The sequence below is a fragment of the Pleuronectes platessa genome, chromosome 1, assembly GCF_947347685.1.
Source record: "Pleuronectes platessa chromosome 1, fPlePla1.1, whole genome shotgun sequence".
Classification (NCBI taxonomy): Eukaryota; Metazoa; Chordata; class Actinopteri; order Pleuronectiformes; family Pleuronectidae; genus Pleuronectes; species Pleuronectes platessa.
The window spans coordinates 2,442,435-2,457,315 of record NC_070626.1 but is presented as its reverse complement, the minus strand read 5'-3'; the positions used below and the strand labels follow the sequence as shown (position 1 = coordinate 2,457,315).

The following is a 14,881-nucleotide window of genomic DNA, read 5'->3' as shown; positions in this document are numbered from 1 at the left end:
CCTCCAGTCAGATAAACTGTGAGGGCTACGAAAACGGCTAAGTGTTTTAGCCTTCAACTGTCCAGTGTTGGTGAGTCTGTGTCACTGCAGCCTAGATCTTCTGTTGTTGGCTGACAAGAGAGGAGCCTGGTGTGGTCTTTGCTGCTGGAGAACCATCCACCTCCAGGTTCGACATGTGAATTCTGACATGCTTCTCCACCCAGCACAGTTGTAAAGAGTATTTATATGTGAGAGTTACAGATGGGCTACGCTAACTTAGACAATCAATCAATCAATCAATCAATCAAATTTTATTTGTATAGCCCATATTCACAAATTACAATTCGTCTCATAGGGCTTTAACAGGGTGTGACATCCTCTGTCCTTAACCCTCGGACTCTTCTGACCTCTCATCGACAAGGTTTTTCAGCCACACATCTGCTGCTCAGTGGACCGTTTGGTTTTAGGCTTTAATCTGAATAAAGACTGAAAACAGAAAAACTCACTGAGAGTGAGACCACACACACACACGTACATATGTATGCAAACGTGTGTGTTCCTCACAACAGTGGGTTTATGTGAAGGAGGTTGTGTATGCGTAACAACGCACACGAAGAATATATTTATATATATATATGTGTGTGTGTGTGTTTGTAGTTGGTTTCGTCAGTGCTCCGTACGCGCCAGCATTGTCCCATTTGGTGTGTGCGCGCAATGGCGCATGCGCGGTGTGCGCATACCGATTCGGCGGTGAAAAGGAACAAGCAAAGCACTGCCAGTCAGCGCATCAGCAGCAAGAACCGAATCAACGTTCACCCACTTCCTTTGCTTTCGAGCGTCGTGACACAGAGTTCGGAACATGGCGGATAAAGAGGGTAGGTCCCCAGAACTACTTAGCTCATTAAGCGGTGGCCCGTTTTCCTCGTGTGTTGCTTAGCCCAGGCATGGCTGCTAGCATGACATGCTAAGTCCTGTCAGTAGGCTAACTGGTCTTATTCTGCCTGTGTGTCGCTTCAGGTTTTAAACTTACTGGAGAATTTCATGTCTGACACTGGTAGTTTAACTTCAGTTTGTTTCCAAATGTCCAATCCATCAAACTAAACTTATTTCAACTTCAGACATTGTTCTGTGGCTGTTACGTTGCCACAACCTCCTACACCTAATCACACCGCAGAATGCTCCCAGTCCTCTGGCAGGGGAATAACAGCATCCAGCTGCGGTGGGTTACCAGTCTGTGATCAGTGTACATGGAACGGTGCAGCATTTAGCTGTTAAACTAGTTTGGTTTGACGCATATCAGCCGTCTTGTCTCTTCCTGAGAGAATCACTCTGGCAGATTCCACACTGTTACACAAACTGCCTCACTGCACCGTGAATAACTTCCTGATAAATATGTATAACCAACTAAGAATGAATGCACAGTAGCTTCTATTGTAGGGCTACACGATTATGGCCAAAATCATAATCACGATTATTTTTGATCAATATTGAGATCACGATTATTTATCACGATTATAAACTTCTTTTTATTGTTCTTTCACGTTTAAATGAACAAGAACACTGCTTCCACTTCCATTGTTGTGCTACATTCCAGCTAATGTACATGTCTTTGTATCAAAATAAAACTAATACCGTTCTGAATTAACCTGACGCAAAATGTAAATACAAAATTTCCCCCAAATAAAGGGCTAACAAAAAATAAATATGCCATCACAGATGGCATATTTATGGCAATTCAGGCCTATGCAGACAAGGCAATAACAAGGTGTTACCCTTAAACTGAAGCATCATAATTTCACCTCAAGGCTTCATTTTAAAAGAAAGCTACAGTTATTGTTACTTGGCAAATTATTTATTCAACACGTCTTTGGCAAAATGAAATCCGATTGCATCCATTATTTCAGAGTGTCTTTGGGAGGTGGATGGATACGCTGTCGCGCTATGCATGGTCGCTGTTATGGTTTTCTGGGTTGACGTAGGACATGGACAGAGATTCAGTTAAAAATTCGATTAATTGTTTCAAGTTATACGTTTAAAGTTATACGTTTAACCAAAATATGTTTTTTTGTTGTTTGTTGTTAGTTTATGATGATGCAGTGGAAGAAAGGGTCATCAATGAAGAGTACAAGATCTGGAAGAAAAACACTCCTTTCTTGTACGACCTGGTGATGACTCATGCACTTGAGTGGCCCAGCCTCACTGTCCAGTGGCTCCCAGATGTCCGCAGGTATTTCCATTACCTCCATGTTACTTGTCTTATAACATAGTTAAAATCTAAACAGGTCTGCTGCCTGATGTCGTCAAAGTGCCTTTTATTGGCAGTGAGCACCAGACATGGCTTAAAGGGGACATATTATGCCCATTTTACCACAGTTGATATGGTTCCTTGGGGTCTTAATGAAATGTCTCTAACATATTTTGGTCAAAATACCACAAGGATCATTTAAAACAGCACCCTTTTTACCCTGTCTAAAACAGCCCTCCTCAGATTGACCTGTTTTGAGTGCCCCTCCCCCCTCATCTCCGGTGAGCCTGGCTGTGTGAGCCCCAGCTCCCCAGCGCAGCCCCGCAGTGGGAGCAGTGGGAGCTTTAGCTGGCGCAGCAGAAGCATCCTTCCACACTGTTGAGTCAACGTTTAGAGGTGTCCCGGGGGTCCCTTGTTTATGCGGCCACTTCAATGTCTGATGGGTAGCAGTAGCGAGCTAACGCTAGCCGGGCTCCCCTAGCCGTGGGGGGCCCCTAGGGAGCCGGGGAGCTGGGCTCGCGAGCCCGGCTCCCCGGCTAGCATTAGCTCGCAGGCCAACCGGGCCGGTGGAGCCCGGCTAGCGTTAGATCACTCGTCCAAGGCCGAGTTTTTGGGACGGTAGACATGCCAGATACCCAAATTAATGTGTTGAAGCACTACAAAAGTGGAATTTTCATAATATGTCCCCTTTAACCCAGCTCCTTCACAGGAGTCTTGGAGACAAACCACTGCCATTCCAGATATACTTTGTGCCTTTGTCAAACAACATCAAAAATAGCATTAAATGGGACATATTATGACAATTTTTCATGCAGTGGAAGGTTCTCGGGTTCATCAGAATTATCAATGTTGTTTGTTTGTTTGAATAACAGCTGCCGTCTGACTGCATTAGAGTGGCGACTAGTGCAGATTGGGCAGAATTGTGGGTATATTGGAAGGTCCTTCGTTAAATGCGTACATTTTTTTTTTTAATTAATCCTGTATTTGAATCTTAACGCGTTCTTTTCCACAGCTCTAATTATTATACCTTTTTTTTTTTATCCTTATTTTTTTTTATTGATTAACCAACTTTTTTATTTATTCACTATTATTATTATTTTCTAAATCAGTCAATAGAGTATTTTCTGAATGGCATCTTCCTAAGACAAAGAGACACACAATCTCCCACGGGTTAGATTAGGTTATATAACTTTATTTGCTGCTGCTTAGTACAGATGAACCTTTGTCTCGTTTTTGGATCTCTGCAGGCCAGAAGGGAAGGACTACGCTGTCCACAGGCTGGTTTTAGGGACCCATACATCAGATGAGCAGAACCACCTTGTGATTGCCAGTGTCCAAGTGCCGAATGATGATGCCCAGCTTGATGCTTCACACTATGACAGCGAGAAAGGAGGTAAATACACCAGGACTCATTCTGCAGTGGAATGCTTTTCACTTACATCTTAGTGCTTGATTCCTCTGTGATGAATATCTATGTAAGAACAGGGGAGTAGGTGTAGACATGGCATTCTCACAAGTGGATGACTAAAGCTTAATTTCTTCTCCTGAAGCGGTCTGTTCTCAGATTTTATTTTTGAGCCACAACTTTGTCAAAATACCCAAACCAATAGAATGCCAGGTGTAGTGTTACATTACATGACAAATCATTTAGCTGAAGCTTTTATATCAACCATGAGGATACAAACCCAGAACAACAAGAATCAAGTTAGTACATTAGGTTCAAAAATCCAAACTACATTGTGCTACATGTAAGTGCCATATACAGTGCCTTGCATAAGTATTCACCCCCCTTGGACTTTTTCCCATTATGTACTGTTACTAACTGGAATTCAAATAGACTTAAATAAACTTTTTCCCGTTTGATCAACAAAACATGCATAGTACTTTGGAGGTGCAAAATAAATTTTATTGTGACACAAACAATAATGAGAACAAAAAAGTTGACATCTGGTAGAACCCCCTTTCGCTGCAATTACAGCTGCAAGTCTTTTGGGGTATGTCTCTACCAGCTTTGCACATCTAGAGATGGAAAGGTTTGTCCATTCTTCTTGGCAAAAAAGATGAAGCTCAGTCAGATTGGATGGAGACCGTCTGTGAACCGCAATCTTCAAGTCTTGCCATAGATTCTCTATTGGATTGAGGTCTGGGCTTTGACTGGGCCATTTTAAGACATTAACATTCTTTAATCCAAACCATTCCTTTGTAGCTCTGGCTGTATGTTTAGGGTCATTGTCCTGCTGGAAGATGAACCTCCGCCCCAGTCTCAAGTCTTTTGCAGACTGCATCAGATTTTCTTCAAGGATTTCCCTGTATTTGGCTCCATCCATCTTTCCCTCTATTCTGACCAGTTTCCCTGTACCTGCTGAAGAGAAGCATCCCCACAGCATGATGCTACCACCACCATGTTTCACTGTTGGGATGGTGTGCTCAGGGTGATGGGCAGTGTTGGGTTTTCGCCACACATAGCGTTTTGCATTGAGGCCAAAAAGTTCAATTTTGGTCTCATCTGACCAGAGCACCTTCTTCCACATGTTTGCTGTGTCTCCCACATGGCTTCTGGCAAATTCCAAACGGGATTTTTTATGGATCCCTTTCAACAATGGCTTTCTTCTTGCCACTCTTCCATAAAGGCCAGATTTGTGGAGTAGACGACTAATAGTTGTCCTGTGGACAGATTCTCCAACCTCAGCTGTGGATCTCTGCAACTCCTCCAGAGTAACCATGGGCCTCCTGGTTGCTTCTCTGATAAATGTTCTCCTTGTCCGACTCTTCAGTTTGGGTGGACGGCCTCCTCTTGGTAGGTTTGCGGTTGTGCCATATTCTTTCCATTTTCTAATGATGGATTTTATGGTGCTCAGAGAGATGTTCAAAGCTCTGGATATTATTTTATAACCTAACCCTGCTTCATATTTCTCCACAACTTGATCCCTGACCTGTTTGGTGAGCTCCTTGGTCTTCATGATGCTGTTTGTTCAGTAATGATCTCCAACAAACTCTTAGTCCGTCACAGAACAGGTGTATTTATACTGAGATTAAATTGCAGACAGGTGGACCCTATTTACTAATTATGTGACTTGCAAATGTGACTTGTGAATGCAATTGGTCGCACCAGATCTTTGTGAGGGGTTTCACAGTAAAGGGGGTGAATACATATGCACTCAACACTTTTCAGATTTTTATTTGTAAATAATTGTGAAATCCATGTAATATTTCCCCCCTCTTCCAAATGATGCACTATTTTGTGTTGGTCCATTACATAAACTCACGATGAAATAAATTTTAATCTGTGGTTATACCATGACAAAATGTAGAAAAGTCCAAAGGGGGTGAATACTTATGCAAGGCACTGTATAAGTGCAACTAGCTTTATTTGTTTTATTATATAAACCACACAGTTGAAGATGGTTATTAGACCATTATCTCTCGACCAAGGTGTAACCGGAAGAGATGTGTCTTTAGTCTGCGGCAGAAGATGTGTAGACTTCCTGCTTTCCTGGCTCCCAAATGGTGGAACGAGCTCCCCATTGCCATCAGGACAACAGTTGTGATTTTGTTGAGTGGCTAGCTGTCCCTCGCAGTGAGGGAGCAGCAGGCCGATTGGGAGATGACTGTTTGGGGTGTGAGGTTTAACCATGTCCTGGATATAGACAGGGCCCGATCCGTTCGCAGCACTGTACGCGAGTACTTATGTCTTGAAGCGGCGACGAGCAGCCACTGGTTTCCAGTATAGGGAGTTGAGGAACGGTGTGTTGTCAGTCAACTTTGGTAGGTTGAAGACCAGTCGAGCTGCTGAGGGAGTTGCAGTAGTCTAGGCTTGAGATGACCAGAGCCTGGACCAGCACCTGCACCGCCTTCTGAGTGAGAAGGGGAAGTATTCTCCTGATGTTGAGCAGCATGTATCTACAGGAGCGGGTTGTTGCATCAATGTTGGCGGTAAGGGAGAGTTGACTGTCGAGTGTCACACTCAACTTCCTTGCAGTCTGGGTGGGTGCTATCACAGAGTTTCCAATTGTGATAGTAAGGTCAGGGTAAGGGTGGGAGAGCCCTTCCCTGGAAAAAGAAGTAGGTTGGTCTGGACAAGTGAAATTGACTCGCCTAATTGTGTGTGTGTGTGTATTAGCGTTATGTCTATTACTTAATCCAGGTTCATGCACCTATGCCCTCCGCAACTTGTGGTGTGCGTGAAGAGAAAAATAATGTCACCTTTATCTGGCTGGAGTGCCACATGTTAATAGCTGGTCATCATGAAGGAGCAGATTTCAAAATCAAATCGCAAATCTCATATTTTGTAACTTAATGGGACCACTATTGCTCAAAACTATAAAAACACGGAAACAGCGGTAACAGATAAAGTAACCACTGTAAAGGTGGGACAATTTCATTCATCATCACTACACTATTGGTTGGGGAATTTTGACAGTTTTTTTGCAAAAAAATCCAAGACCAGAAGAAAAATAACTAAGATCGACTTTACACACTCACAGACAAGAAGTGTGAGTGTGAAAAGAGGCGCTGAAGTTGAAGTGCAGGCAATCTAAGCACCAGCAGGGTATATTTGAGTGTGAGAGCAGGGTTTTTGGTGAAAGTCCTGCTTGCAAACTAAAAGACCATGCTCTTAAATAAAGATCGGAACAAAACACATATGATCTTTTTTTGCTATTTTGTTAATGCAGTAGAGAGATATGTCTCTTTGGAGAATTGCAAAGTTTTTAACCGTCTAACTTAATTAATGAGGCTGCACTCAAGCCATTTTTCATTTAGTCTGTATACTGAAATTGTGATATTCTCTCTTCCAGCAGGTATGTTGATTGGCGCCCAGCTGTGTGTGTGTGATGAAGACTCTGTTCCTTTGGTGTGTTGCCATATGTATGTATAAGTTTGTTAATGTGGCCACAACAATTTTAAGGTAAATACCAAATCTTGATGCTAAATACATCCATATCAGAACAAAGATGGCAAAGAAGTAAGCTCCATCCACACAAGTACCTTTTAGTTTTAAAGTGCATCAGTGTTGCATGGTATACCGATACCAGAAAGGCATTGTGATACCTAGCCATTAAAAACGACAGATGCCTACTTTTATGAGTATTGGTACTTTTATGAATGATTCCCGGCGCACTTTGGCTGCAGAACGGCTGAGGGTTATGTTATTAAACTTAACAAGTTATGATCTTTATCTTTAAAATAATCCGAATTATATATAACCTACATGCATGAATACAAACAAACAAGAAAACACTTAACAGATTAACTTGAATTTTATTAAGCATGGAAATAATGATCTTAAATTACATTGTAAATGTGGCATTTCATGGCTCAATCCCAAGCACAATACTGATAGCCTCACAAACTAATTAAACCCACTGCTATGACAAATTTATCACCTTCATTTTTCTAACCCATTTTTTTACTACAGATGTTTGGTGCAGATAGAGTGACTCTTTTATTTTTTAAAGAAAAGTATCTGTATAGAAATTCATGGTATTGGTATCACTTCTACAACTTTTATGTCATAAAATAGGATTTCTGCCGTGGAGAAAGTCAGCGGCAGAGTACTCACGGGAGGAAACATGAGGGGAGGAGGGGAAAGAGCGCAACACACTTGAATCTGCCGTGCGAATCACTGTTCACCGTGGACTCCGTTGCGTCTTCTCGCTAAGATTCGCCAGCCGTCCTCCGGTTCTTCGCGACTCCCTCTCCCCCCCGCCTTAGCAAATAACCGAATAATTATTCAATAACATTATGAATATTCGAACATGAAAACTCCTGTAAAGTCCCATCCCTACTATAAAACTATACTAAACACACTACCTTTTGAGCCCTCAAAAGGTAGTGTGGTCTTGTTTTAATTTGAAATCCATGGTTGTGTTTGAGTCTTGACGGGCAAAAACAGGCACAACATATTGGTATCAGCTTAGACTACCAATAGTCATTGTTAGCTGGATAACTACTTACAAGCATTGCTGACCTTTTTGTCTTGGCTAGCAGTTAGATTCTGTATTTTATACAGTTAAAACATGCCAATGACTGTGTACAGGAACTGTTACGTGATATGTATTTTAAAGGAGACGTTTTCTTCTCATATTCAGATACATAATTTAAATTATGCTTGAAAAGGTGTTCATGCTCTAGTGTTTGGAAAACGCAACACTTGCCAGACTAGCCATGACATATTCAGAGTCACATCTCATCTCAGAATGAGGCACACTGGGTCCATCTCAGCACAAAATCCAATCTTTTTTTATTTCAGATAAAACATCAGACCAAGACCTTTTGTAGTTTACAGCATGACCAAAGACAGTGAGTTAATGGATTAAAATAATGTTTATGATTGGGAGAACTGTGCAATCTATGTATAATCCTAAATGCCATTGCTTTGGTGCGATTACACTTTGACATTGATCTTCCCAGTAAATTGTGACAGAAAGTTCCTTCTCCCAGGTGCCTTTAAGTCCTCCAGATCCCTCAATGATGCAATACTCAAAGCCTTATAAAATAAAATGGCAGACATCCTTCCAGCTGCTTCAAATATCAATTTCTCGATAGGGGATACTTTAGGTTTGTCAATTATGGTTGTGTTATGTTATATATAGTGGCACATCTGCTGATAGCTGTAATTGTTTTGTCTAGGGATTCCAAATTTTACAATCAAATGTTAGAGTATCTTTACCATATCATCATTTGTTTCTTTTTTAAAATATATTAATAATAGCATATCTGCATACTGACAAACGTTACAAGTGCTATTTGTTTATGAGCTCATATGTGATCAGTACCCTTCTCAGAAATTCAATTCAGACAGTCAAATCAAAGTTTGTAGTCTGCACTGGTCCTATGTTAATGTGCTGGTTAGTTAACAGGGGCATGCATCGATTACCTGAATTGTCTCCCTTATCAGGGGATTTGGTTGTACGTTTGGATCGCTAGTAACGTTGTTGAGTAAAATGGAGGCAGACAGCGATAGTGAAAGGATTAGAGGCAGAAATCTACATTCAGAACTGGAGTGTGTTTTCTCTGCCAAGGCTCTGTGTCCTCACACAGCAGCTATTGGCTGATATTGTTGCAGCAATAACAACAGTTCTCATCAGCCAGTAATCTATATCATCATCATCATGTTGCAAAATCAAGGAAAATGTAAAAGACTAAAGGCCTTTCTTTTAGATCACTGTAAAAATGTGAAATTCATAAAAGTCCACAGGAAGTGGCTGAGCTAGCGGACGTTTTCCGATGGTCCCTGAATGCATTATAATATGTGATATAAAGTGAATGAATAAACTACAAGTGACTTGTAGTTTAAAGTGCTTTAAATGTTCAATAAGACTAGAAAAACAGCTATATAAATGCGGTACATTTACCATTTCTAACAATTTATGTATTACAGTATCATTCTGTTCTTTTGTCAGAGTTTGGTGGATTTGGTTCAGTAAGTGGAAAAATAGAGATCGAGATCAAAATCAACCACGAAGGAGAGGTGAACCGAGCCCGCTACATGCCCCAGAACCCCTTCATCATTGCCACCAAGACTCCATCGTGTGATGTTTTGGTCTTTGACTACACGAAGCACCCGCCTAAGCCAGGTTGGAGCTCTGCTGTGATGATGTTCTTATGACCATTGCTTCAGAGTGTTTTAGTCAATTGCATATCATTAGGCGAAGGCTGAATGTATTTCTGTCTTTCAGATCCCAGTGGAGAATGTAATCCAGACATGAGACTGAAAGGCCATCAGAAAGAAGGGTATGGTCTTTCTTGGAATCCCAACCTCAGCGGCAACCTTCTCAGTGCCTCCGATGACCATGTAAGTGAAGAGAACTAACACCTACCAGTTTATTAGTTTTAGTTAGTTATCCAGAGTAGGTAGCAACATGAGCAGTTCCAGTTCCACTGATGCCAAGGTGATGTCTTGTAAAGTCTTCACAAGCTGCGATTCTGGGTTTTAGCCCTTTTACACTCAACAGATAGAAATAGCTAAATCAACCAAAGTTGAAGTTGCAAAATTGGTTGTGATGATAAATTGTGGCATTGACCAGTTTATAACATCAATGCAAGCAAGAGGATGTACAAAACATAAACTAACACTGTGCTCTCCTTTCATTCTTCTCCAGACCATCTGTCTATGGGACATCGGTGCTGGCCCCAAGGAAGGGAAGGTTGTTGATGCCAAAACCATCTTCACAGGCCACACAGCAGTGGTTGAAGATGTTTCCTGGCATTTGCTCCATGAATCCCTGTTTGGCTCAGTGGCCGACGACCAGAAGCTCATGATGTAAGAGGTTAATGCAAATGGTCTGGTTATGAATTATTTCTTACCAAATACAATCACTGAGCACTTTATTAGGTAGTTCCTCCCTTTGCTCTCAAAACAGCTTAGGTACCTTGTCAAATGGATCAGTATCTACAAGATGCAGGAAACTTTCCTCTGACATTCTGCTCTATGTTGACGTGACATCATATCATTTTGTAGATTTGTCAAGTGCACATTCATGCTGCTGATCATTTGTTCTACCACATCACAACGATTATACTGATTTCACATCTGGTGGCTGTGGAGGTTCATGAAACCACTTTGACACATTTACGTTGTGTCATAGAGCATTATCAGTTAAAGGAAACCATTGTAGGATGGAAACCTGTGCCTATGAGGGGTTGAATATAGATGGTCAGCAACAATACCGAGATAGTGTGACATTCAAACCATGATTGATTGATATTAGACCCAAAGTGAGTCAAAAAATGTACCACCAGCAGCCTGGACTGGTGACAAAAGGTAGGTTGTCTAGATTCATGCTGTTGACTCCAGATTGTGACTCTACCATCTGAAATCCAGACTCATCAGACCAGGCTATGCTTTTTAGTTTTCAACTGTCGGAACCTGATGTGCTGTTGCTAGAAACATCCACCGCAAAGTGTGTGAATGGCTATCTGAGTGACCTTAGCCTTTCTGACAGGTCCAACCAGGCGGACCATTCTCCTCTGACATTTCTCATCAACCCAGAACTGCTGCTCACTGGAGTTGTTATGTTTTTCGCTCCATGCTGAGTAAATACTCTAGAAATTGTTGTGTCTGAAGATCTTAGGAGATCAGTTTCTCACTGGACTCAACTTTATGAATAAGCAGGTGTGCAGCTGATTGTATTAAAATGCTCATTGAGTGTATGCTATGTCCTTGCCTCCTCCTTACCCGTCTTTATCCTCCAGATGGGACACACGGTCCAATAACACATCCAAAGCCAGCCACGCGGTAGATGCTCACACTGCTGAAGTCAACTGTCTGAGCTTCAACCCATACAGCGAGTTCATTCTTGCCACTGGTTCTGCTGATAAGGTACAGAAAAAGCAAAAACCCATTTGGATTGTGCCAGGTTCAGGCTTACATCAATGACTAAGGAGAAATGTAAGGGATATGTAAGGCAAATCTTCCTTTGTTTTTCAGACTGTTGCACTGTGGGATCTCAGGAACCTCAAACTGAAGCTACACTCCTTTGAGTCCCACAAAGATGAAATCTTCCAGGTAACCTCAACTGCTTTGTTTTGCAAACACAATCTAAGTAAAATTGTATCATTAATAGTCCACACTGTATGAATTATCACAGTTTCACTTAGTGCAGCTCTTCTTTTCAACAGTTTCTTGAACAAAAAATAACCAAGGAAACTAAAACATGTCTTTTATAAACAGCACTTATCGTAGAAGCTTAGTGCAGCACAGCAGAGGTACAACTAGAACGTCACTAAGATTTATATTTACTAAATAGAAAATTAAACAAGGCTCTCAGAGTAAAGACCTCCATCAATTAGGTGTGTATGAGACACTTGTGTTTAGTCTGCTTTAGTGCTGTATCATGGTGTGCAGGCTGATAATCCTCACTTTGAGATGCATCACTATGACGTGCCAAAATTAAAGGTTGTCATTTATGTTTAAAACTGTAGTGTTGTGAAGTGTTTTTTCCATATATGGGATGAAATTGCAAATGAAAAGATTGATAATGTATTATTGTAGCTGAGCATTACATTAACCTGCTGTCATTTGACTGTCCCACTCATTAGGTACAATGGTCTCCTCACAATGAGACCATCTTGGCCTCCAGTGGCACCGACCGGCGTCTCAACGTCTGGGATCTCAGGTAAAAACCTCAATGTTTGTCTGTGTATATATAAAAATTCATCATGACATAGACACTGATCACACAATGTGTTGAATATTAGCTTTATTAAATTCGAAATATGGCACTAAGAGTTGATTGAAGAGTAACTGTTGTTTTCTAGTAAAATTGGGGAGGAGCAGTCGGCAGAAGATGCAGAGGATGGCCCGCCAGAACTGCTGGTAAGTAATGTCCCAACAAGCAAGATAACTGGGATTCCATCTCTCACTCATCAGGTCCTTTTTCTCACAGGGACCAAAGAATTGTCCACTTGCACAAATATCTGTGCAAGCAATGTAAATATGGTGTTTGTCAGGCTGCCCCTGCACAGTAATCAAACACATCACTGATTGTTTGTAAAAAGTATGAGGATAGATAGCTCCACAGATGTTATTCATCTGTTTCAAACCACTGAGCTTTCATGTCTGTGGGTTCCCTCTCAAGTGAACCACTTCACTTCTAGATGTTATTAACATGTCTGTCATTTCATCTTTTTTCCACCAGTTCATCCACGGAGGCCACACCGCCAAGATCTCCGACTTCTCCTGGAACCCCAACGAACCCTGGGTTATTTGCTCTGTGTCCGAGGACAACATCATGCAAGTCTGGCAGATGGTGAGTGCTGCTGCTCTCACATGAGCCTCACACACAGTCTCGTTCTGAGATTTCCTCCTCAACACTTCTTGATGTTTTCACCTTAAAAGCCTCTTACTAAAGGTCTTGCAACAAGACAGGGAAGAGGAGCCAGGAGGCTGCAACACTTTAGATGTGAAGTGTGGATTTTCATTCACGATAGCCTTTTAATACATCATTCAGCAGCTCTACCTGAATTGGACCAGTTAGAAATAAAGACTTGTTTTTACCTGCAGCTCTGGGAACGGTTTTCTTGGACATTAAAATTGTGTTAGGATTGTTTGGAAAGAAACTCATCCACCAGGTGTTGTTGCAGAACCATCACTGTGAGCCAGATTATTGATGTTGTTAATGGCCTGTAACTATATAGAGCTTTTCTAGTCTTGATGACCACTCAAAATGTATTGTACATTTCAATTTTCCAGGCAGAGAACATCTACAATGATGAGGAACCAGACAACACCCCTGCATCAGAGCTGGAGGCTCAGGGATCTTAACCCAGTGCTGCACCAATCTCTCTCGAGGCATGGCCCCTCCTCCCAACCTGGCCCCACCTGATGCCCTCTTCTCTAATTCACTCAAGTGCAAAATGAAAACGTCTGTTCTCCACATGAATGGAAAGTGTGGATTCAGAGACATTGTGGACTTGTTAACAGACAGATGGATTCCAGTCGGTCTTCTTTACTCTGCACCATGGCTCAGGTGCTCTGAAGCAGGCCAACATCCGACCATTTCAGTACCATCTCCAGTGTCTGGGTATCTGGTGGTGACGGTGCTTCGAGCATAAAACTATGCCAGTCACTGTAAGTCATTGAGAGCTGCTAATCTGTTCATGTCAGAGGGCTCATGCAAAGATAAGTGACATTTTACATTTGGATCATGAATATCTAGCAAACCAGTAAACGGGCTCCCTGAAGATAGAAATATGTAGTAGAACCTGCACAATAGATGAGTACCTGACCTTTATCCCTCTGAAGTCTGAGTGTTCAGCAGCTTTTCTTAATGTTCCACCTGAGTTATTGTTGGCTGTTATTTTTCTTGCATTTAGCTGACGCATCACTCTCTTGTGAAGAAACATTCCCTGTTTTTCTCCTATAGGTTCATAAACTGCTATGTTGGTGTCTCGAGTGAAAGGTGTGGGACTTGACAAGTGCACCTTTCTTTCCTCTACTCTTGTTACATGATAAATGACCCTGTTTTGAGTCCTGAAGCTGAGATCACAATAAGACATTTGTAACTTTGTTAAAGCAAGTTTCTCATTCATTTACAGTTGTCCTCACTTCCAATTTGACTAAGGCATAACAATCTTCACTCCTGATTCCTTAGTTAAAGGAAATAAATCCATAGTGAAGAGAGTGCAAATTCTACAAAATGTTTATTGAAAAGAAAGACAGGACTACAAGAACATTGTACAATCAAAGAGAGGGTGTGGGCTTTTTCAGTAAAAATAAAGCCCTCTGAAGCTGTGGTGACTCGTGCCTCTTCTTTCACAATTTCTACAGAGGTAGATTCTGACATTACCTGAGTGTCAATCTGGGCAAAGCGGAAACAGGCTGCTCAGGGGTGTGACAACAACTGTCCACCACTTGATACCAGAGATGTACGCACACGTCAACCGAGCCTTTGAGTTGACATGTCCACACAATGTGAAGGAAAATTTGATGAACAGCAAGGCAATGTCTTTCATTCATTGACATGTTAAACAGGCCAACTGTTCAGTACATAATGAAGGAAAACTATTTGAAACAACCCAACCTGACTCTCGCTGACCTTACTCAGACGCTGAAGCAGACTTCAGAAAGGACATTACTCTAGGACAAGTCAAAAATGATTGCACTTTAGTTTCTCAGATTCACTCATTTCTACAAACTGGAACTTTTCTTAGGGC

At 41.6% G+C, this 14,881-nt stretch overlaps 1 protein-coding gene across 2 annotated transcripts; it reads left to right on the top strand.

Annotated features, from left to right (window-relative positions):
* The first annotated feature begins 702 nt into the window (after nucleotides 1-702).
* LOC128439828 (histone-binding protein RBBP7) lies at nucleotides 703-14,459 on the top strand. 2 transcript variants are annotated; one of them, XM_053422296.1, is made up of 12 exons: nucleotides 703-854; nucleotides 2,062-2,206; nucleotides 3,472-3,617; nucleotides 9,628-9,801; nucleotides 9,904-10,019; nucleotides 10,327-10,487; nucleotides 11,420-11,546; nucleotides 11,655-11,732; nucleotides 12,266-12,342; nucleotides 12,485-12,542; nucleotides 12,865-12,975; nucleotides 13,419-14,459. In XM_053422296.1, exons 1-12 carry the CDS (start codon nucleotides 839-841, stop codon nucleotides 13,488-13,490), a joined length of 1,281 nt encoding a protein of 426 aa, XP_053278271.1. In that variant the 5' UTR covers nucleotides 703-838; the 3' UTR covers nucleotides 13,491-14,459. The 2 variants fall into 2 exon arrangements, with proteins under 2 accessions (XP_053278271.1, XP_053278261.1); XM_053422286.1 differs by having other exon boundaries at nucleotides 9,625-9,801.
* Nucleotides 14,460-14,881: the final 422 nt, after the last annotated feature.

What these genes read in the sequence shown, in the direction of transcription:
- LOC128439828 (XM_053422286.1), top strand. An exon ending in TGGCTCCCAGATGTCCGCAG is followed by an intron (nt 2,207 to 3,471) that starts GTATTTCCATTA and finishes GGATCTCTGCAG; the next exon opens with GCCAGAAGGGAAGGACTACG. An exon ending in CTATGACAGCGAGAAAGGAG is followed by an intron (nt 3,618 to 9,624) that starts GTAAATACACCA and finishes CTGTTCTTTTGT; the next exon opens with CAGAGTTTGGTGGATTTGGT.